General features: G+C 46.7%; 1 protein-coding gene across 1 annotated transcript; it reads left to right on the top strand.

Annotated features, from left to right (window-relative positions):
• Nucleotides 1-3757: 3757 nt before the first annotated feature.
• LPAR5 (lysophosphatidic acid receptor 5) lies at nucleotides 3758-5066 on the top strand. The gene has a single exon (XM_035571582.2). It carries the CDS (start codon nucleotides 3758-3760, stop codon nucleotides 4868-4870), a length of 1113 nt encoding a protein of 370 aa, XP_035427475.1. The 3' UTR covers nucleotides 4871-5066.
• The last annotated feature ends 19464 nt before the right edge of the window (nucleotides 5067-24530 follow it).

The raw sequence follows: 24530 nt of genomic DNA, 5'->3' as shown, positions 1-24530 counted from the left end.
ACATCTAATTACTGGGGAAGAGTCAACATGGCTTTTGTAAAGAGATGCTGTGCCTCACCGTCCTACTGGAATACTTTGAAGGAGTCAAAAAGCACATGAACAGTGGCCTGTGTGGGTTTCCAAAAGGCTTTCAGAAAGGGCTCTCATGAATAGTGCTTAAAGAAATTTAGAGAAAAGGTTCCTATCTGGATAAAATGTTGGTACAAGACAGGACAGAGAATGAGGGTAGATGGTCATTTTTTGCAATGGAGCTATAAGACATCCATGCTGGGGCTTGGACTGTTTGATTTATTCATGAAGGATGAATAATGAAAAAACAAATCTGTTGGAGACATAAAATTATTCAAGTTAAAAAAGATGAGAGTGGCTGAGAAGAACTGCAGAGATTAGAAAAAGAGTGAGTGACTGGCCTTAAAATAACAGCTGAAATTTCATCTAGCTAAGTGAAGAGAAAGAAAACAATCTGAACTGACCATTACTCCTTGTGAATGAGTTCTATGCCTACTCAGCTCAGTGCATACATATCTTCAACACTCTGTCTGTACAGTTTGAGCCCCTCACCACAAGGCTTACAAAGGCTGTAGAAGAGGAGGAAAAGTTCTGAGAATGGGTAACAAGGACATTCAAAATTACAGAACAGATCCTTAGAACAGAGGGGCAACTAAGAAGCTAAGACCCTTTAGCCTCAAAAAAATAAAATAAAAATAAAGTTGCTGAGGGGAAGTATGGTACAAGTTTATTAAATCGTCAGTGATAAGGTGAAAGTGAATAGGAATGTTTTATTCCACTGTTTCTTCCAGTACTAAAACTAGGAACTGAATCTAGCTGGTGGTGATTTAAAGTGGGTACAAAGAGACGGTTCTTCACATGAGATGCAATTAAACTGTGGAAATCCTTGGCACTGCTGTCACTGGATGTTGTAGATGGTAAATTTTATATGGTTTCAAAAAGCAACTGGAAAAAATAATAAAAGATCCCTGAGGACTATTAAATATAAATATGTCACCTCTGGCTCAGGAAATCCCTGGGCTACATTTCGTTGGAAACAGAAAGAGAACTTGAAGGAGTATCACTGCATAATTGCACTGTTCTTACATTATTCCTTCATCATCCATGATCTGAGCTAGAGTATTAGTTGTAGGTAAACCACTGCTCTCAAACAATATGGACCATACTTACAGATTGTATTCTCTAGAGGTGTTTATTAAACACCAACTGACAAAAATAGGCTGTCTATCTAGACAAGTCACCTTCATCTGACAGCCGGATGGTCTGTGCATGTGTTGGAGCAGGTCATGTTTTCTCACAGAGCCTGAGTCTCACTCAATTTGTCTCAGTCAAGATGAAAGTACTCTCCAATCTGTTCAATCTGGAGTCGTTGCAGGGTTTTGGCTGTAGCAAAAGCTGGCATATCTCCCTGTAGTTTCTGTTTTTGAGGCATCTAATCATTTCACTTGAAACCAACAACATTCTTAGAATCATAGAATCACAGAATCATTAAGGTTGGAAAAGACCTTCAAGATCATCTGGTCTAACCATCACCCTACTACCAATGTCACCCACTAGACCATGTCCCTAAGCACCAGGTCCAACGTTTCTTTGAACACCCCCAGTTTGTCTTGGTGGATTATTCTATACTTTAAAGTTAAGCAAGTCTTCACACAAAGTTGTCATTCATTTTTAAAGAAGGAGGAAAGCCATTCAAATGTATCCTGACAAACCAGTAGAATTTTCTCTAAGAAAAATGGCTTTCACACCACAGAAGGTGGTGGACCTTCCCAATTACACAAAAGGTTGGGCAAATTGATAACTCTCTGCTCTTTATCCCCATTCTCTCATAGCTGAGTTCCACTTTCATTGTCTAATATATAGTCACCACAGTGCATCTGTTGACTCAGTTCCCACCTATGAGGCCAGCATGCCCTTCCTCTTTTTTAATAGATACTCCCTCTAGACCTGTGCATCACCCTACAATGCCATCCAGAAGGTCTGACATGCCTGTCAAGTTGCTGAGTAGCTTCCTCTTACAGTAATATCCAACTTAGGCAAGTTTTTTTTCTTTTTTCCTGCTGGTATGGGGAGTCTGCTATTACGTCTCCTGGAGCCTGCTCTTAGTTGAACTAGCCCAGTTCCCTTAGCATCTCTTCACTAGGCAAGTGTTCCAGCCCCCAGATCTTTTTGGTGACCTTCCACTGGACTTACTCTAGTTGATCAATGTTTGCCAGGGCAGTGCTACCACTAGAATCTAGAGTGGTTACCAGCCTCACACTACTTAGGAGTCACGGACATGTTTGTCTGCATTAATCCCATGGGTTCCTTCTTTACTGTGTTCCTACTTTACCTGGGCGTTCTTTGTGTCTGTGGGACATGGACTTCTTCATACTTCATGGTGCTGTAAGCAGGAAAGTGATCTGTGGACATGCAATTGCAATAGGCACCATTTATACCATGCAAGAGAGCACCCCAAAAAGGAGCTAGAGCAGGAACTGTGTGAATGTAAGCTGCTCAAGAAAATTCAGCTACTGTAACATAAATCCTCTCTTTCCTTGTGCTCAGCTGAAATTTCATAGAGAAATTGTGGCCCAGTCATTTCTACCACCACATCGACCCTGTTATTCTGTCTTATAAATCCTGAGGAAGGAACTGAGATGGATGCCTTGGTCTCATTTGCACTCAAATCTCTAGAAAAATGAGTCAGATTTCTAGAAGATTTCCTTGGCCCTCCACATCTATCCATTGAAGTTTATCTGTTCTGGTCCAGTCCTTAGCTGGGACTCAGGTTTTTATGGGTTGTTTCACCTACAAAAGGGAGCTAGGGTGGAGTCAAGTCTAATTGTAGCGTCACTCTTTTTATCTGCAATGGTGTACAAAGTCCTGTTTCTCTGATACAAAACTACCATGCAGTTTTTATTCTCTTCTAAGTTCCTTCCAGCCAGCATTATTGCTTCAAAATGCTTGCTCTCTTCCTTCTTTTCCTTCCTTCCTTCCTTCCTTCTTTCCTTCTTTCCTTCTTTCCTTCTTTCCTTCCTTCCTTCCTTCCTGCCAGCCAGCCAACCAACCAACCAACCAACCTTTCTCTATTTCTCTCTTTCTTTCTCTATTTCTCTCCTTCCCCCCACCCCCCGCCCCGCCCCGAGCTGCCTTAACTACTTTCTCTGTGTGCTCTTATGCTGTCCCTTTCTTGCATGCATTTGCTCACAGCAGTGATCAAAACAATGTGTATTTTCTGGGATGTGTATATTCTGTACAACAGTTACCTTCTCTGTGTTCTGGCTTCCTCTGCTGTTTAACCACTTACTTTTCTACTGTACATTTTTCTTCATCTTTCAATTTCTTTACGAATTCTTGCAACAGAAGCCACCATGGTGGGATTTTGACCTTTCAAGAGATTTTCCCTTCTAACTTGAATTCTTATTTCTTGGTTTTCTGCTCTGCCTAGGAATTGTGCTGACACTGAATAACTGGAAATGACCTTTCATCACATCAACATCCCTGTAACCACTGGAAAGAATAGATGAACTAGAGGCTGAAGCTGACTACATTACTATCCCTGCCTGATGACCATTGACCAACAATCCAAAGCAGTGCCAGTCAAGAGAGAGAGATGTGCCCATCTACCTCCCAGCTGCAGATGAGGGGAATGCCCTAGCCAGAGCTTCCTCGAGGGGAATGACTTTGCTTGGTGCTTTTCTTTCGGCCTTCTTATCTCACCAGCTGTCTCAGCCATCTCCTTGAGATCCTCCCCTCATCCCTGGGCATGTTAGCTGACAACTCATCTCAGATGTGCAAGGATTACAAACAACAGCATTACCTCCTGCTGCCTGGCTACATCCTGATATTCATTACAGGTTTGGTACTGAATGTGGTGGCTCTGTGGATACTTGTTCGCTGCCTGCGCCTGAAGTCTGTAGTGATGATCTACATGTTCAACCTGGCTGTGAGTGACCTCACCTTCACGCTCCCTCTGCCACTGCGACTCTACTACTATTCCAACCACAAGTGGCCCTTTGGTGAGATCCTGTGCCAGGTCTCTGGTTCTGTCTTCCAGATCAACATGTATGGTAGCTGCATCTTCCTCATGTGCATCAACCTGGATCGCTATGTCGCCATTGTCCATCCACTTCGCTGGCGGCATCTGCGGCGCCCCAAGGTGGCCAGGCTCCTGTGCCTCGTTGTCTGGGTAGTGATTCTCATGGGCTCCATCCCCACAGCTATATACCACAAGCAAAACCACTGTGTGTCAGAGAATCAGACCACGTATCTGTGCTTTGAAAGCTTTAGTGACAACATGTGGCAGAACAACCTCTTCCCCCTAGTTGTCCTGGCTGAAATCCTGGGTTTCCTCCTGCCTCTGAGCTCTGTGACGTACTGCTCAATTCAGATCTTTCGGGAGCTCTGTCAAGCCAGGCAGACAAAGACCCTGCGACAGCAGAAGACAGTCCGTCTCCTCGTGGTCAACCTGGTCATCTTCATCATCTGCTTTGTGCCCTACAACACTACCTTGGCAGTATACGGGTTGCTAAAGGCCAAGGTGATTAATGTACAACCAGAAACACAGACCTCTGTGCGCGACGTGTTAATTAGGACAATGCTGTTGGCCAGTATGAACTGCACGCTGGACCCCCTGATCTACTACTTTAGCACTGAAGGTTTCCGTAACACCTTTAAGAAACTGCGACAGGGACAAACCTGGGACTCAGATACAGGGATGCTTAAGAGTCAGGTTGTGGAGCAAAAGTCAACTCAAAACCATGCTGCCACAAAAACAAAACAGTTCCCATCTAAAAATGTTATCTGTCCCAATGAATCTTTGCCAACTCTTCCTACTGCAGTATTTTTGAATGACCTTATTCAGGACTCAGAAATATAACCACAGAAGGTCATAGCATTACTGAGTTGCAGAGTGGCCCATTCAATAATTACAGCGAGACTGTGGGAAGCAGACCAAGGTAACTTAGCAAACTGTTTGAGGGAGCACAGCAGGCTGTATGTGGGTGAATATGATGATTCAAAGCTGAAGGATGAAAGGTTGTTTTTGAATAAACAGATACATTGGTGACATGGTCCCACCTGACTCTGTTGTTACAGGAAGCATAGTGGGGAACAAGTAATCCGAACACAGATACAGTACTCATTGCTGACAGAGTGAATTTAGTAGTAAATATTGAGGGAAAGTTTTTGTTTTGTTTTGTTTTGTTTTCTTGTTTTTTAGATGCCTCAAATTCAGTCTTAAGTCCAGTGTGGGGCACCTAAATAAATGTCTTAATTTTCCAAAAGAGTTGAAGCATTTAGCAACTCTTGTTGGAGTCAAAGAGAATAGCTGAGTATTTAGTACGCTTACAGAAAATAAGTTACTAATTGTAAAGCAAGTCATAGACCTTAGCAAAACCACATTTAGGAGGTGCATAAAATGTGCTTGTGCAGCTGTACACACACACGCAGCACAATGGCTATATATTTACATGAAGCAAAACAGCTTGGGAAACACTAGCATGCTTGAGAATACACTCAGCATTCATAATGGCCCCAGGAAAAAAAAAAAAAAAAGAGAGAATACCAATACCGTGGTCATTTCTGAAGATCACACTGACATTAGTGCTTTGCACTTTCTTGTCACTTGGCCTCTGGCTGATTGATTTCAGCTCTGGGTGATTTTCACTGTCAAAGCGAAATGATGTCACAGAATGAGGCCACAGTGAAATACATTTGTTTGCACTGCTTGTACAAGCTTTCCAGCCTGCACTGTATGCTAAAGCCCTATAAATCTGCCCAGAAGCAAGAGATGCAGCTGTCCAACAGTAGTGCAAAAAAAAAAAACAGTTATTCACTCCTGCTAGTGACCAAGGGCTACCTTCCTACTTGCACTGCAACTGAGCCTCTCTTTGGATTCCAGCAGGACCCAGATCATCCCAGAGTGGGTCCATTACAGTATATAGGAAGTTGGTTGTTTTTTTTGTTTGTTTGTTTGTTTGTTTTTGTTTTTTGAAAGAGTTGAAGGAATGGTAAGGGCAGTTGATGAGAAATGTTGTTTGGGGTAAAGTCCATGTTCTTAGACTACCTTCTGAATTAGCAATGAATCACATTTCAAATCCCTACCTTGTGAGTACTGGGGGGAAAAAGGTATTGAGATGCATCAAGATTTTGTGTTACAATACAGTTTAGGAGACAGATAGATTTAGATCCCCCTTTTCAATCTCCCTTGTTACTACAGATGACTCCAGAAAGAAGTCTAGATGCTGAGCCTCTCCACAGAGAGACACTTGTGTCACAGGTTGACCTGGGAGACATATGTTCTGGGCAAGTCAGCTGCACTCCCTTTCTCATCACATGCATCACCAAAAAGCTAGCCCGGAAATACGTCTGCAGATGAAGGACATTTAATGGTGTCTGAGAGTTGCTGTGAGAGATATGGAGGAGGGCTAGAGGGGCAGCAGGTACTTCTGTTTTCAAAATTGAGGACTGTCATGTGAATGTGAATCACACGTGACATGGTGTAGCTGTAGAGGCCTGTGTGCTTATCTTCTGGTAGGTCTGATTTTACTCCTTTGTTCTGGGATTTATGGGGTAGTGGAGTGGTATTACAGCAAATTTCCTTGTCCCTCTTCTCATTCTTTCTCCCTTCCCCAGATCACCATGCACCTGAGCATCAACACAATGCCTTTCCTGATACATTTTCTACCCTGCCCAGAGAAGCTGACTTTTTCTTTCCTTTTTGCTTGGCTAGATCACCACCGCAGAGTCACAGAAAGATTCGGGTGAGAAGAGAGCTCTGGAGTCCTCTACCCCAACTCCCTGCCCTCAGCAGGTGGCAGGGATCATCAAGGGCTGGCTGGTCCTAGAGGAAGGCAGCCGAGAGCCCGGTGTGGTAAGGCCTCAGGCAGAGGACCGGGCCTCACCAGCAAAGGCCCTGTGGCACAGCACCCAGGCGAGGTGCGCAGGGCGTGTACGATGATAGCAGCTGAGCTCAGCTGAGAATCCAGGTTGTCCGATTGCCCATGGTGACGAGGCAAGTCCAAGGTCACACCAGGAAGTCGAGTCAGTGAGTCAGCTTTGGGACCGGGTCTGGAGGCAGTCACCAGGGCCAGACACAGGCTGGTGACTGCCAGACAAGTCCACAGTGACAAAGCAGGTCTTGGGTCAAGCCAGGGCGCCTATCGATGGGTCTGGATCAGTATGATACATGGCCAGGCACAAGCAAGGCTGCAATCGCAGCTCAGGCAGGAGCCCTGGGCAAGAGCACGAGTTTAAAAGCACCTCAGGACAAGAGCTCCAGCTTCCCTGGCTGAGGCTCCCAGCAGAGCTTTTCAGAAGCTCTCCCCAAAATCACCAGAGGGAAGGGGAAGCCACTGTCTCTGACTTTGCTCTCTTGCTAATAGCACCCTGTATGTGGGAAGCATCAGGGAAAGCACCAAGGATGGTGCTCCCTGGACACCAGTGCACATTCCTGGTAACATAGGAGACCTCTGGGATGGATGCACGTGCACCATCCTTGCACAGGTACCTCCAGGGCATACTTCTGCAGCTGTCATCCTCACAGAGGCACCAGACTCCCCAAAGCTGGGGTAAACAGGGATTGTTCAAGGGCCTGCAAGTTTGCCAAATATGAATGAATTGTCAGGTGGCAAACGCCACTCCACTGAAAGAAGCTGCTCCTCTGCCAGAGTTAAAGCATGCTCCCAAAACACAGAGCTTCTCAAAAAGAACATGAGAAAACATCATCTTTTCCTGTAGTTGTATTCTTAAAAATAGCTAAACTATTTTTACCTGGAACATTTTATAAATATACCACCTCCAGCAGAGGAAATTTTAGCTCAAATATTTTGACAAAATTATAAATAACTGAAAAGTTGATCTCTTAATGGAACTCATCAAACAACTTAGCAATAAAGAGTGTTGCTGGCCACACTTTGTGCAGTGGGAAAGTTTCTGAATTTGGGTTTCTAAAGGCTTTCCATTATTGTTATATATAGTCAATGGTGTGCCCAGTGTAGGTTGCTGGCTTTTGTCCTCTGGGTTTTAAACCATTTCTAGCTTGCATTGGTTTTGTTTCATTTTTGAGAATTCTAGTCAAGTTTAATCACTTTGGATTCTGGAGGGGATTTGGGTTATTATTCTCTGCCAGAGAGAATGTGTGTTAGCTAGGTATTCTTTTTTTTCTGCATTTTTGCCTTTGTTTGCCTGAAGTTTTTATTCCATCATGGGGTGATAAGTAAGAGAACATGTATGTACTGTCTTCCAGTGAAATGAGTCACTAGCCCTATATTGCTTTATAACTTAATGAGTACATATAAAACAAACAAATCTAAAAGACTCAGGGTATGATGGTGCCCATTTCACCTATTTAAAAAAAGCTTTTGACACAATACTGATTGCCATGAAACAGAACAACTATAAAGCATGTGTTTAAAACAGCAGAAACAAACAAAACCCATGAGGCCAAGGTATTCAGGAAAGAAAACTTAAATGGGAAAGTTCACCAGAGCCTTTTCAACCTATGTAAGTGACCCTTTATGCCCTATTGCAATAATTCTTTAATCAGTATTCTTGCTAAGTATGTCAGGTGAAAAAAAAAAAGATGCCATTCATTACTCTCCTGCACTTTGTGTCATTTGCAGATGTGAACATAAAACAAATGTCTTCTTATCAAGTAAGACTAAACAAGTGAAAGGTCAGAGAGATGGCAAATGAGCACAGAATGCTTATTCTGTGTGGATCAGACAGGTTATCTGCAGAAGTCTTAAGTACATGAGGATTTCAAGTCTTTTGATTTCCAGAACAGACATCCGCTTTTGGAAATGGCTCTTTGTTTGGACAATTTAGAAACATGTTGTTATTACTATTAATCATGATCCTAAATGAATTTTATGCTTTCTAGAAATCCACAGACAATCTGGATTCTGCAAGTCCACCTGAAAAAAAAAAAAAATTCAGAAGTCCCAGAACAAGCCAGACTTAATCTTAAAATTGTTTTTATTACTCCTTGTATTCCTTCCACCACATACTAGCTGTGTATGCCTCCCACCACTTGGTGTATTCCTCCAACAAAATACATATGTCGTATTACAAATGTCCTTGCCAATTTAAGTCGTCCCTGCTTTGGGCTTGGGTAGTTTCTCCCAACACTCCAGTCTCTGGGAGTTGAAACAGTTGTCCTCCAGAGGTCCTTCCAACCTAAATAATTTTATGATTCTCTGCTCCTGTGTTTTAGATGCTGATTTGGTATCCCAAGCGTTTTTCAGTGTTGCACAGAGAAGTGTTAAAGAGAGAAACCCTCACCCCACCACCAAATCCTACCAAATCCTGGTTAAAGGCTTCACAGTATAGTGACATTTGGTGGTGTCTGGTGCTTCTTTAGTATCACCCACTCTTAGAGTTTTTCTTGCTTGGATCATACTCTGTTGACATCCTGACTGACCTCCAGCTGCAGCTGTAGCCCTTGTCTCTGCAGCTGAGAATCACTAGTTAGTCTAAGCCTCATGTTTCATTAATTTCTTTTGAAGCCTTTCTTTCAAATTTGTGTATTCTGCAATGCTGACAGAATCTCAGCAGAGGCCCGGCCACTGCTGTGTTGATAGCAGTGTACATCCTGCTGACCGAAACCATCTCAGGGTTTCCTTGTGTTTTCCCACATTTCCATGTCATCCGCTGTCTCTTCTCTTACAGTGCAAGAGATCTTTGAGCATGGATCATCGTTTGTTTGCCTTGCACAGCATCTTGCCCAATGGGATAGTGGTCTCTAAGGACTTCCAGACAAGATGAGAAAAAATAGCACAATATCACTGAAAAACTTGCTATGCTGCTAGTTTTAGCAAAGGGTAATAGGAATGGGTATGCTAAAGCCCAACATAGTTATCCATGCTTTAACCTATTTAACTCAGGTAGTAACAGTGACAAGGGAATGGCCAGCTAGCCTTCTTTGTAAGCTGTAACACCTCCCTGCTCTGCAAATGCTTGCCTCTGAAGAGCAGGCATTCTCCACTTCAGTCCCTGAAATGCAAGGGAACAAGAAAGCGCTTTCCTCCAGGGGGCAGGGGTGTAGGGGAAGGATCAAACTTTCCACCACAAAGTGATGATGAAAGACCTCTTCTGTGAGGTTTAAAAAAAAAAAAAAAGAAAAGAGTAAAAAAGTAAAGGCATCAGTGAGCTACAAAGCAACCTGTCACTGCATCAGGAATGGACGCAGATGACAGGACCAAACCCTGAGAACGACGTGACACTGGGAACAGCCTGTCCCAGCTTCAGACAGACACCTGCGGGGTCCCGGCCTCTTCTCTGCCCTCCTACGAGTCTGGAGTGCCTGTGTAGGTGAAAACACCGAATCAAGGCATAGCGAGAGTTTGCTGAACTGGGGGTGGCGCTTTCACCAAAATTAACGTTTTGCGATGAAAAATTTACTTTTGGACAACGCCGAGCATTGATTGTTTTTTTTTTTTTTTTTTCGTGTTTTGGTCTTTTTTCTTCCTTTTAATCTGAAACCACAAAAGACTTCCCAAATCCCACATAGCCTTTCTACGATTGCATTGCACACCCCTCAGCGCCCACCCACGCGTGCACACACTCGCGGGGCGTCAGGAAAAACACGGGGGGGTGGCAGCAGCCCGCAGCCCCCCGGCCCTGCCGCCGCCTTCCCGGCTCCCAGCCCGAGCTCTCCGCGGCCAACAGCGGCCCCCGGCGGCCTCACGGCGTCGGCGCTGCCGGGGCCGTCCCGCGGGACCCCCTGCGGGTCCCCGGAGCCTTCCCGCGGCCCCTGCAGGGGCTCGACCCGGGGCTGGGTTTCCCCGGAGGGTCCCCGGGTCCTTGCCGGGGCTGCAGCAATGCCCGGCCTTAGCAAGCAGCAGGGCGCGGCGTTATTTGCGGGGTGTCTCCTGCTCCTGAGCCCGCTCAGCCCTCAGGGAAAAGCCAATTAAAAAATAAATAAATAATACCGATAATAAGGAGAAGAAGCTGTAAAAGGAGGGAAGGGAAGGTGTGAGTGCCTCTTTCGCGGGGATGGAAGGGGAGAAGAGCGAGAAGGGGAGTTAATTTTATTGTCAGCGTAGCAAAACCCCGGTATGAGATGAAGAATGCAAAAGGAACACCAATAAAAGCCTTTCAGAGTAATTTTGCCCATCACACAGGCCCGTGTCTTTCGTGGGGACTTTACGTAATCACAGACCGGCAAACGCTGGATTCGCACACTTAGGGAGTGCTGCAGGAAAGGAAAACACTCACTAGGAAGGTTTCAAAGCCCTGCACTTTTGGTTCAGAAATGCCAGAATTAGTTTCCTCCTTGTGGGCTCCTTGTGCATAGGTGTCGCGGTTGTCCTTGGTTACACAATGACAGATTGTTTTCTCCACGAAGTCCCTTCTTTGTTCCCCGCGTAGGAAGAACACTGCTCACAGAAAGAAGAAAAGTAGCTATTTGCTCTTTTTTTTTTTTTTTTTCTCATGTGCAGTACACAAAACTATGGGCTATTTAATGCACATATCCAAACGCCAGTTTGCAAATAGGGCTACCGATCTTCTCATTTCCATGCTTTTCTGTAGTATTTATCCTTACTGCATCCAGTGCCTTCATAAATTTGAATTAACTTCCTCCACAGGAGGCCCGTAAGCCAATATGGTATTACTGCTAATTTATAGGCAGGAAATGTTGTAGCTAGTACGTATGTTCTGAATTACCTCAGATGTCACTTTTCAGAGTGCTACATAGCATGTGTACATTTTCCATGCAGCTCCTACTGATTTCATTCACGAATACAAGACATAAGCAATTCTGCAATTCAAACTCCAAAGTCTCAAGCTGAGAGCTATTACAAGAAGGGTCAAAAGAGCAGTGGTTTCCAGGAACAGCTTGGCGTACGTCCTGATGCCCGGTGTCACCTGGGGGCTTCGGGCAGAGGCAGGGGTTGCTGAGGTGGTGGCAAGGGGGTCTGCAAACGCCGTGTTGTGGGGAGGTGGATTCTTCAAATGCTTCTCTATCAGTGTGTGAAATCTGGATAATGAGCAAGGGGAATTAGACATTCTTATTGATGAGCATCCATTTGATATAATTAGCATTACAAAAAAAAAATTAACGGTGGGACAATTTGCATGATTGCGGCACTCGAGTCTCTGGTTACAGCCTATTCAGAGGGGACAGAGAGGTTAAAAAAAAACTGTTGGGGAAACTTACTGCTGTGTGTTGGGGTAGTGGTTGCTGCCGCACCGCTGCAGAGATGTGGGGGAGTCTGGGTGGCAGCACGCACAGCGGAAGCCTTACGAGAGAACTGACTTTGGGAGACCTGCGAGGGAAACCTCATGCAGCCATAGCAGGGCTGTGTCATTAACGCTTGTAGAAATTATTGGCAAGGGTTTGTAAGCTCAGAAAGGATTGGTGATGCCACAAGCTGTTTTGGTCTTGGAGGGTTTTGCAATGGGTAGTGAGGCATTAATTTGCTGGACTGGAAATCAGAGGTTGTCTTTGTAATCTGATTGCCTTATTTGCGCATCTGGAGTGTAACCTGCACAACCACTATGCATGCTTGAAGGTACAAAAGGACCTGCCTCCAGAGAAGGGAGGTGATGAGGGAAACTAGCCAGTCAGGAAGAAAAGCAGTGACAGAAGAATACCGGTGTGATCTGGCAGCTGGTCAGGTGAAGTTTATTATCTAACAAAAGCACCTACATTTATAATCAATGTGAAAATGATAGTTCAGCAGTAATATGAAAATAAAATTTTGAAAGTAGAAGCAAAAGAGAGACAAAAAGGCAGGATAGGTTGCTCTATGTCATTCTGCACTTTGTACCTTCTAAAGTGAGGGAGAAGCAAGTTATTGGGCAGGTTGCTGTGACGTACTGGACAAGGAAGAATTAGATAGATGAGAAGCAATAGGAAAATACTCTGGGTACTTAATTTAGAAATGGTATTTATTGACTTCAGCTGTTTCAGAGTAACTGCCAGTAACAATATATTGTCAATATGATAAGTAGATCATTGCCACAGGGTGGCTGACATAGATGCTTCAAAGGAAGATGTCCAGACTCATAATCTGAGTTATTTTTGAAGCTTGGAAGGGCCCTGTCATACATAAAATCGTCTGCTTTGTTTTCTTCAAACCCAACCCTATGCTACTCAGTTCCCTCCATACTGTTACTCCTTATGTCATTTTCTAAACATGCAGTCTGAAAGTACTAAGAAAAACAAGTATTTTCCAAAAACCTGAGGCAATTTATGCCAAAAACATAATTCAATGGGGAGAGTAGCTTCCCAGGGACACCAAAACATGGGATGAAGCTGACTGTGCCTGCCTTTTTTCACCACTTCTCTTTCTGTCCTTGGGTTGACTTCTGCAGTCCTCTATAGGAGGTAGCTTTCACCAATTTAAAATCAAAACTGTCTCCTTCTGGCTCGGATTTAGCATGGAGATGGTTTTAGTGGTCTTGAGAAATAACCTCCTCAGAGCTGATGGTGGGATCCAGCTGAGCTTTGTACTGCTTTTCCTGCCTGCAGGGCTAAGCAGGGTGGTGGGTGGGGATTTCAGAGTCTGACAGCCCTTTTCCTTGCAGAGTTTCTGCTAGCAGCCGAGTGTCAAGCTTCGTGGAGGGTAGTTGTCCTGCTTTAATGTTTCAGATTGGCGGGGCACTCACTGCAACAAAGACAGAAAGGAACGGGCAAAAGCTCTGAGAGCTGCTGGATGTTTGTGCTCCTTCCCAGAGGAACATTTTGAGATGGTAACAGAAGAGTGACCCTACCAAGAACGCAGTGTCTTCATAGCACTGCCTCTGCGCTTTGATGCTAGGGAAAACGTCCAGAAAGACATTTTGTTTTGTCTCTTTGGATTCATGCCACAGCAATGGATGCTTTTGGAATCCGAGATGGGGCTTTGCTTATGTCTGAACCTGCTCATGTCTGAATCTTGGAGCTTACAGCTTCCCAAACCTGTGTAGCTCACAACTGCTAGTTGCTACTCCTCATCCTGCACCAAATCCATCTCAAGTTCCCTCCTCATGTAGCCCAGGGGGTGCTTCCCAGAGTATTATTTTGAAGAGTGAGCTGATCAAGGAGAGGCAGCATTACTTTCTACATCCTGTTAAAATTATATAGAGAACCCTAATTGGAAGGGACCCACAAGAATCATCAAGTTCAATTCCTGCTCCTACACAGGACCACCCAAAACTCAAACCGTATGTCTGAGAGCATTGTCCAAATGATGTTGCTCCTATGGCTTCTCCATTAAAAAAAAAAAAAAAAAAAAAAAAAAAAAAGATCCTGAGATTCCATAAAATGTGAAAGACCACAGAAAGTGAGATTTCACTTGGCTCTACATGCAACTGCTACAGGGCAAACTGGAAATTTTGTTGGTAAGTTGCTGTGTCCTTGTTTTGGCTGGCTGGTGGAGTTTATTTGGCTGGTGAAGGATTGTTTTAAAGAAGATGGTACCAGAAAGACTTGAAGACCAGTTTTAACACCCAACATTGTTCCTTTGCACAGCTTCTGGGGTTTTCCTATTGCTATCCTTGTTTCTCCTTCAAGTCTGGGTGACTGCATCTGTCAGCAAACATGCCAGATGTTGTTGTAGAGAGAGGGAAGCACGCCTGGGAATGGCACACCTTGTAGTGCTCTGTCACTCAGTCAGTCTCAGTCTTTCCCACTTTGTCCTCCACAGCATCACAGTGTTTCAAGAGGGTGGGTAAAGAAGAAGAAACAGAGCCTTCACAGATTTTGGGTAGACCCCATCCAGCTCTGACATCCTGCCTCACCAGCAGTTCTGGTGAAACCCCTTACAGCCTGGGCAGTAAGTGAGCATGGAGGACTGGTATGGTAATTGTAAGGGGAACTGATATCATGACCTATAGGAATTACCCAGCTTGCAGGTGTGTAAGGACGAGCTTGTAGGAATCTGTAATACACAATCACACAGGGATTTTTTTTGTTAAACATCTTTATCACAGATTACTGCAAATTACTATCAGTAAAGCAAGTAGATATTAGAAGTTACAACAAACTACCACCAGTAAAGCAACTATACTTATGATTAACAACTTACATGCATGCCTATATATATATAGTATTCAAAGAGTTACCGGGACAGCACTCAACAAACCTCTCCCAGGAGTGAAACTAATCACCAGTGGATGAAGTCTGACTTCGCAGGTGATCCAGGCACAGACTGCAGACAGCCAGGTGAGGGTGCAGTCCCCAGCGAGGGTCTGGTCTGTACAACAGGAGACTGTGAGTAGAGAAGTTCATGCAGGGAGAGATCTCAGAAAGAAGCTCCATTTTGGGTGGAAACCAAGTGATTTTTTATATTAGAGACATAAGAGGGAATAGGACACCACCACCTGGAGCAGCTAGTAGATGTTGCTAACTTCTGTTTTTTACCTGGAATAGCCAATAGATGATGCTGTTTTTCATTTTCTCAGACCAAGCTTTACTTTCCCAGGCTGTTTTTCTGTTTTTCCAGATAGAGCCACCAAAAGATGTTGCCTTTTCCTACTTTCTCAGGCTGTTTTCCACCTTTTGAAACTATTTTTCCACTTTTCCAAATGATAAGTTTGTTGTTGTAGTTTTCTTCCTCCCCCCCCCCCCCTTTTTTTTTATTTTTTTTCCCCCATTTATCAAGGGTTTCTCAGGATGTCTTGGTTTCTCAGTAGACAGTTGAACTTCAAGGATGCCAGCTGTGCTTTCCAAGGATGCTTATGGTTCCCAGGCCAGGTTCCCAGGCCAACAATTTCCAACCTGGCAGACATTCTCTTCTGTACATATTTTTCCCATTATACCTAGGTCACCTTTATGGCTGGTCTCATCAAGTGGGCAGAGCATGTAGGAATTAGGAAGAGGTACAGCTCAGACCTCAGGAACACCTTCCCCTTTTTCACATACAGAGCTTTCTTTCTGGTCTCTCTTCCCTGAACTCCCCGCCCCCTCCCCTCTGTCACTCACCCCACCACCACCCCCAAAAATAAGGGGGGCTGTAGGATTTGTTAACGAAAGACATTAAAATAGATGAATCTTGATTCATTTGGTTCAGTCTCAGTGACATTACTGAGGAGTATAGGGAGAGAGTGGATGAGAATGCGGGCACCAAAACGGATGCTTTCTTGCTCATAAGATGGCCTCAGGATGTCATTTATCAGCAGGTGAAGGAAGCAGATCTTTTTTAGGATTATCTCATTTGTTTTCTTTCATGTGAAGAAAAGCAGCTCGGAATTTCTTGTAGAATCCCCTCCGTCTTACCCTTTCTTCTTTTTCCTTCTCTCCTTTGGCACTTCATGGTAGCAGTGCTGCCAGCCTGAGCACTCCCAAATCATGGGAATTCAGGAATGATGAGTTGAAGGAACCTGGGGGTTTGCCTGTGTCCCCAGAACAGAACAGATACTGGCAATTGCTTGTCCAGCTACTTGCCTACCCTTCCATCTTAAATCTCTTTGCCCAGTTACTCTGAGTGCTCTTCCTGCCCTCTGGCTCCTTAATGCGCCTGTCACAGCTTGTTCTTTCCTATCTCTATGTCCGGTGTTGTTACTCCCTTCCCAACACTTTTAGCTCCCCTTTTCTCCTTATTTCACTGTCTCCCTATTCCTGCCTTCTCTGCAGATCCCAAGACTAGTTTGCTTGTCCTAGTCTTCCCTCTCTCTAAGCTCTGCTTCAGTACATGTACAGTCTTTTTTTATTGATCCCACATACTCTGACTTTCAGTCTAGCCATGTTATTCAGCCAGTCAAGGCTCTTTTCTCCCTTTTCCACACCTTCTTTTTCCAGTAACTGCTCCTATGTCAACTCATACCAGCTCTAGCATCGCCCGTCCCCAGACTTGCTGTCCTCCTTGCACTCCCTTGCTCCAACTCCACCTCCCTGGGCCCAGAACAGCCAGCAGAGCACATGTGCTTGCCCTGGCAGCTCAGGCAAAGCAGTGGTTGCAGAAAATGTGTGGCTTTCCCTCACAGTCCTAGACAAAATGCTTTTCTCTGCCTTTTTTTTTCTTCTTTTTTCTTTTTGAGTAGATTAAATGTTCAGGCTGAAGCCATATTAAAAAAAATAAAGGTCAGATTCTGGCAGACAGCCAGAGTGGAAAATTTCAGTTCCAATCATAAAAGTTATAAGCAACCGAACACTTTACAACAGGACTGTCCAGACAGTCTAACTCCAGCTCTGCTTTTAACTTTCTTCTTGGTTTGCCTGCAGCTTGAACTTAGCACTTTGGGATCTGTCACATTTCTGTCCCTAGCAACTCAAGAATAACTGGCAGAAGAAAAAAAATGTTTATCTGCTCTGCGGACTGATATGAAAGGAATACGGCACTTGCTTTGCCATAGATCATGCCTTCTCAGAAGCTTTGTCTGAACTGTGAGGCAGATGGGGATGGAGAAATGAGGCTTGATAGCTAGAAACAGCTGCTTCAAATGCAAAGGCTGAAACATTTGTTTGAAAAGAGAGGGGGGCAAAACTGAAAACTGGAGTTTTTCATAAAATGGTTTGTCCATTTTACCAATGTCATTGGAATAAATCAATCAATTAAAAAGCAGTCTAAAAGTGTGGATTTTTAAAAGCAGTAGGCCAAATGTGGTTGTGTGTAAGCCTCATCAGAGATACAACATTTTGAACCGGTGTAATTAAATTTGTTGAGTTCTTGCACTAAAGGATTAGACGCCTGCTCACTGAGTATAATCATGGTGACAGCCCGCAGACTGGTGCGGCTTGCTGCCTGGTACATGAGTGCCCCTCCTGGGCCTGCTTACTGTGCCGAGCTGTTGCTGTTGCCCCTAAAGAAACATTACTCCTGCTCCCCGGGGGCAGCAGCCCAGCTCTCTGAGTGCTGCTATGTGCACTGAAGAGGAGGAGAGGAGAGGAAGGAGGGCATGCAGAGGGGAGGAGGGAACAACTACTGGTATGGTACGCAGGCAGGGCTATCCCCGTGGGGTCCCAGAATGGCCACTGAGGTCGGACCACCCGCCTTAGCTCAGGCCTCCTCCTGCAGCTTGTGTGCTGTGACACGCTGGACTTTGCACTGGAGCAGGAGCAGAATATTACACGCATGCCTGCTGCTTGCTCTGCACACCAGAGCTGAGAGAGGAGCAGCTGCTGCTACAGCAGGTCAGTAATGGATGGCCAGGGTGCAGCAGCGCCTAAAGAGTAGCAGGTTTTTACTGAGTGTATGCTCAAACCACAAATCCACGCAATTAAAGCCAGGCTTGAAACAGTGCGAGTTCCTCCTCTGCATTAGATGCTTACAGTATTTCACTGAAGAGATGTAACATTGGTCTAAATGCGTCGTGTGCAGGTGGTACAGGTCACACCTTGCAAACCGAAGCCCTGCGTTAGCTTGTTAGCTCAGCCTGACATCAACCCCTTTGGCCCTTAAGCTTTTACACAAGAGAAGTGAAGGACAGCTGTCTTCCTGACGAGTGGAGACCTATTAACGGGTACCAAAGTGCACAGAAACACGAAAGATACTGAGCAGGAGGCATTGTCGAAGGGGCTCAGTGCTTCCAGGCTCTGAGTCCAGAGCTCCTTCTCCAGGCTACGGGGAGTGCTGTGTTTGTTCATCCGTTTGTTTCTAGCCGGTGCCAAAAGATCACGTGGAAGCAAAACAGGCAGGCCCGATGTGTGACAGCCAGAGGAAAACGCACGGTGCTTTGCAGGCTGCACCCTGCACCACGCCGCACTCCCTCCCCTGCAGATGCTTTCTGCGCTAACCGATCTGCCACAGGGGGACTCTGTAAAGCACGGAGTTTGCCAAGGGGGCTCCCGCATCCACCGCCAGAAAGCCACCAGACAAAGGGACCACACCTCAATGCCTTGTGCTGCCGTGTGCTGCTGGCGGGCAGAGGGCCATCTGCGTGCTCCTGGCAGACCCTTCGTCCGGCTTCACCTGGAGCAGCGGCGGTGGGGTTTTGGCAGGAAAAGTAGGATCTTTCCTGCAATTCCTCTTGCTTGTTTTGAAACTTGCTGCTGCTGCTGCTGCTCTAGAGCCTAATCCCCGCGCTTGTTGCGCGAGGACCTAATGGGATGAACACAGAGGCACCTTGGCTGTGTTTGTGGTCCTCACCACAAAGGAAACGTCTGGCTGCTCTGCCACCGCCTGCTACTGTTTCCGAGTCTGATAGATACTTGTAATCCGCTGTTATTTTGGAGTCTCCATTCACAGTGTGGGAAACGGCATTTTTTCGGTCCTTTCCTGAATGCAAACATTTTACATTTTACTATTTCGCACCTTTAAATGTTCAGAGACTTTTGCTTGCTTTACCAAGAAATAAACGTATTTTGCGGGTGCTGAGCTGTGCTCACAAGGACGGGCAGCGAACGCAGCCGCCACGGCCACCGAGCGCTCAACAACGCTACGGTGAGCCGATAATAAACATGAGACACAACAGAGGGACGGAAGCAGAGGTGAGCAAAACCCAAAGATGGTAATAACCACATCGAGGAGCAAAATACACTCCTGTGAGCAGAGGGCAAGCTTAAAGTTATCTTTCACAGCAGGCGCACAATAGCGCAGATCGGAGCAGGCAGCCCGCCGCCCACAAAGCTCTGGTGAGCCCACCAAGATGAGGGCCAGGCCTTCCCATGGGCAGCAGGGCGACGGGTGAGGCAAGTCGGGGCTCCGCAGCCGCTAACACCGCACGCAGCGGCACAGGGCCCGTCCGGACCGGGCGCGTTTGCCACGGCATCGCGCTCTTCTGCTGGCCAGTGGTGGCAGGCGGTGCGGTGCCCCACCGGGGCGGAGAGGCCACGGGGAGCCGGTGGCTTTGCCGGGAGGGTGCCATGACGGGGCCGGGGATGAGCCAGGACGGTGGCGGCAGTCGAGCCGAGCCGGGCCAAGCTGAGCCAAGCCAAGCCAAGCCCGCGGGGTCAGGCTCCTGCTATTATGGGATGGCGAGGCCCTGAGTTGGGTGGGGGGGGGGAGAGAGAGAAGGGGAGGGAGGGCAGGCGGTGGGTATTATGGGATGGCGAGGCCTTCTGCGGTGGGGGAGGGAAAGGGAGAGCCCGCGACTATTATGGGATGGCGAGGCCTTCCGCGACCGGAGGGGGGCAGGTGGGTGGCAAGGGAGTATTATGGGATGGGCAGGCCCTTCTGCGGCGGGGGAAGTATTATGGGATGGGGGTGCCCCATGAGGCGGCGGCGGGGAGGGGGGGGGAAGCACGCGGCTATTATGGGATGGCAGGGCCCTCTGCAGCCAGAGCGAGTGGAGTATTATGGGATGGCACAATTCCCAGTGCGTGTGACCGGGCGGTTATTATGGGATGCTGCTGTACCTACTGCCTCCCTGGGAAATATTATGGGATGGAGCGGATGGGGGGTGGGGGGAAGGAGGAGGAGGGGGGATGCTATTATGGGATGTCGATGCAGCCCAGGGCGGGGGGGCTGCAGGCAGAGCCGCAGTTCGTTGTGTGCCCATCGGGACCCCCCTTATTCCGCTGCTCTCCCGGTGTCCCCATCCCGTCCCGTCCCGCACAGGGCCCCTCGCCCCGGCTCCCCCTCCCCAGCCTCCCACCAAGTCGTAGCCAATAAAGCCGGCGGGAGGGTTATTATGGGATGGCTGCTCCACGGTGCGGGGGTGGGGGGGGTGGTTGCCATGGAGCATTTCCCGTGGGTGGCTATTATGGGATGGACTCGCCTTTGTGGACTATTATGGGATGGATGTGCCCGGCGCCGCAGGGTGGGGCTGCCCAGGAGGGCTGGGGGGGGACCTAGCTGGGGGGGCACAGCCTGGGTGCGGGGACGTGATCAGGACAAAAAAACCCACAGGGGCCATGGACACCGAGTCGGAGCATGTCCTGCAGCAAGCCGCTGCTCGGTGACCAGGGTGAGGGGACTGCCGCTGAGCATTCCCCACCTCCAGGAGCCTGCGGGCTGCTGCTCTCCCTCGCAGTGCGTCCTGCTCCCTTTGTAGTGGAGAAAGATTTTAAAAAAAAGAAAGGAAAGGGAAAAAAAAAAAAGCCAGCCCTTCAAACCAGGACTCCAGAGCGTTCATGCAAAATAATAAAGGCATTGATCCCCCAACCATCTTCTTTTTTTTTAACCAAGAAACTTGCAATGTAAGTCCCAAGTGTCGCAAAGGTAGGAGCTGGCAACTTCAAAAACAAGAAATGTGCATGTGCATGCTGCAAGGCAAGACCCATTCCTGAGCAGTTTGACTTAGAGCAGGACCTGATACACAGTTGTTGCTTTCTGTACTGAGGGTGCAGCCCTCAAAGCTACCTGGCTGGTTATTGCCTGTTGTGAGACAGGAGAAAACCTCTCCCAGAAGTTTTCTTCTCCACTTTATCAGCTTTGCAAACCCCCGGCCATCTCTGAGCTGAAGGTGTCTTAGCAGATATCACCCAGAGCAGCAGCATCTTGGGGGCAAATGCACTCATGAAAATTAAAGGGAAAATGGAATTCCTCCTCCCTCCCCCCACCCCCCCCTCCCAATTCGGATCTGAGTTACGCAGTTATACATGTACGTTTCTCAAACACACCCAAGTCCACCAGCTCTGTTCAGTGGCAGTGGGGTTCATACTCAATTCCAATGAGATATGCAACCTCTAGACTCATCTGCGCTGCTCCTTGTAGCACAGATGTTGCTGGGTGCAGCGATGGAGAGACCTCTCCCAGATCCAGCTGGAAGTAGGAGAGGAAAGAGGAGTCTGTTCCAGCCTGTTGTTGCTGTTTTTAATATTTCTGCTAACTGAGCTTAAGAGATGTGTTTCAGTGCCACTGATTTTTTTGCCAGGACACACAAACGTTTGTACAGGACACAAAAATAGGTATCACAGAATTGTAATCTGGGCAGCTCAGAGCAGTAGGGCAGTATTGCAGTCCCTTTGAGACCACGCTTGCCTCTTCTCTGACTGAATCCAACTGTTTACTTCCGGAAGATGGTAACAGGGCATCTATTTAAGGCGTTTTAAGGAAATAGGAACATAGAAATGATAATTAATAAGCAACCTGCACTTTGTGTCTTGCTTCCAGGTTTCATTATTCACTGTATATAAAATTCTGTGTTAAAAGACTGGTAGAGTTGCGGGGTCAATTTTTTACAGTTGCAAAACATTTATTTCTTCTATCTTACTAAGTGCTTCCAGCTTCAGAAAATAAAAAGGTGAAGATAACCATGGAAAATTCACATCTGAATGCCTGGTGTTCAGCAAAGTTCTGAGTAACTGAAAAGAGTTGTGATGGAAAATATCAAGTAACCTTAGCTAAAGGTGTCACTACCAAGCATATCTGTGATGTTTTTTAGAGTGAGCAGACTAGCAAGGCATACAAAGATAGAGATCAACTCTTCAGATTCACAGGGTGCAGAGCAATCTCCTATCTTCTCTCTCTCTCTACCCCCACCTCAGTGCTCTGCCACTGAGCACTGCTTCATGCAACACGCGCAGCCTGGCTGACGTGGTGCGGCTCTGGCTGCAGGGCTGTGCCATCCACCCTGCCCCCTCCTTCTCCTGGCAGAGCAGGAGGCGAGACTCAGGAGCAGTGCAGAACAATGTCTGAGCGGCTGCTCTCCTAACGGCGGAGTGGGTACAGAGTCATGCTGCTGTGCGAGCAGCGAGCAGTCCTCGGCTAGGTGGTTGTTACAGTGACGGGATCCTCCATTGGCAAGCGTGTTGCTGTCAAAAAAAAAGAAACACGGGTAGTCTGTTCAGTGGATCTTGATCTTATTCAGGTTGTATACTAGTAAATTCTCTGTGTGCAATTCTGTTTCTGACTCCCGTTCCAGTGGCATTTGTTTGCTGCAGGAGCAGCTACTTGGGCATGACAGGAGAGGCAGTCGTCTCTTTTCCGTAAGAAGAGGAGACCATTCCTTGTGTCGTTTGCTTCCGCTTCTGACACCAAAGCAAAGATATGTCTATTGTGCCAAACAAGTTAATACTTCTTTATGAAACAAACAAACAAACAGAACAGGGGGGAGGGGGGCACCATGAAGAAGGCAGCAATGAAAATGGATCATTTAAATTGCCTTAGCTTGCCATGGAGACTTTGTTGAAATCTGGAAGTGGAGAAGAGTGTCTTGGGCAGAGGAATGAGATCTGTAGTGTTGGAGAAAACCTGAAGAACTTAGGACGAATCTTATGGCCAGTGTTGGGGACACAGGATTCTCACAAATCTGTGGAATACTGTGAAATGTGGGACTGAAGAGACAGACTCTGGGATAATAGTAGTGTGTGAAAGTTTGGACCAGTTTCTTACTGATTTCAACGTACAAGTTGAAGCCTGGGAGTTTGATGCCCCTCCGCTCTCAAGATGGTCCGGGGCAAAATTCTCTGCATTACCAAAGAAAAACAAAGGCAAGGCTTCTCAGAAATCCAGAGATCTTCAAGGTTACTTGGCAGAAAGTGCAAGGCTTCAACTCAGAGTTATGGCAAGCATCAATATGACAGGGAGAGCCTACAGGGTTGCTGAACAGAAAACTCGAGAGATGAATGAATCCACATTAACTACAAATGGGCAAAACAAGGATAAAGAAAGGCAAAATGTATCTGCAGCCGTCGGGGAACAGAGTCACATTTATGAATACATCAGATGATGCTAGTTCTACACAGATGCTGATAGATAAGTTTAATGTTACTAGTTATATTTAACCTGACAAAGAAAGCGGAGTTAGAGGCTAGAGCAACCCTCAGTCAGAGGAACGGCTAAAACGAAGAAGACTAAAACAGAAGCAGGTCTGTTTCCCAGGGCCCAAATGAAGTAACTGAGAGGCAGCATCACGGTACTCAGCATGTGAAACCATTAACACCTCCGATTTGTTACCGGACACAAAAGGAGCTAACAGCAACCTGAGAGACAGCAAACTGACCGCTAAGATCACGCTGTCGGTACCACTAGCGAGCCACGGTTACAGTGTGTTATCTGTGTCCTACATATGAGAGCTTAACACCGGCCTGGGAAGCCTCTCTTCTTCCCAAAGGGCTCCGGTGTCCCCGCCCCCCAATGCATGCCTCCCACATGCGGCAGCACTGAAATGCTCAGGGGGTGGTTTCTGGCCTACGCTCACGCGTGAGTGAAAACACTGAGCAAGGGCCATGGTGAAACAACGGCATGCTTGGCTCTTGTTGTTACCGTGAAGAAACACGTCTCTGCTGAAAGCGAAACCTGAAGAGGACCATGAGCCCGATAAAAGGCTGGGGGCAGACGGTCCGTGGCTAGATGTGACAAGGGCAGTGCAGGCTGTTTGCAGTGTAGAGAAAGATGGGGCAGGTCTCCTGGATCCCCAGAGCGGGACACAAACCTTGGATGCATTCACCTCGTGGGTGAGGACTGTACCCCAGGAATATGGGCCGCGCATGGAGCTGCAGAAATAATTTTAGTAGAAACCCCACCACCATGTTGCCATGGGGATAAGCAGCCCCTCTCACCCAGTTAGCCTCAGAAACAGAGCTGGGCAGAGGTCCATGAGGAACCTTTTGGATAATTTGGGTTTCCTTAACCAGGGTGCGGGGATATCACGGCCATTTTCCCAGACAGAAGGGCACTATAGTGTTGTTCAGGGCATTGACGTGGCTCTGCAGGCATGGGAGGTTACATTGTAGAGACCCTGTGGTAATTGTTACCCAGACAAGTGCTATAGACTCCGAAGTTGCT

Source organism: Cygnus atratus, chromosome 1, assembly GCF_013377495.2.
Source record: "Cygnus atratus isolate AKBS03 ecotype Queensland, Australia chromosome 1, CAtr_DNAZoo_HiC_assembly, whole genome shotgun sequence".
In the NCBI taxonomy this organism is placed as follows: Eukaryota; Metazoa; Chordata; class Aves; order Anseriformes; family Anatidae; genus Cygnus; species Cygnus atratus.
This window is presented reverse-complemented; position numbering and strand designations above follow the sequence as displayed.

Coding starts and splice junctions, on each gene's coding strand:
- LPAR5 (XM_035571582.2), top strand. CDS start 3,758: ATGTTAGCTGACAACTCATCTCAGATGTGCAAGGATTACAAACAACAG.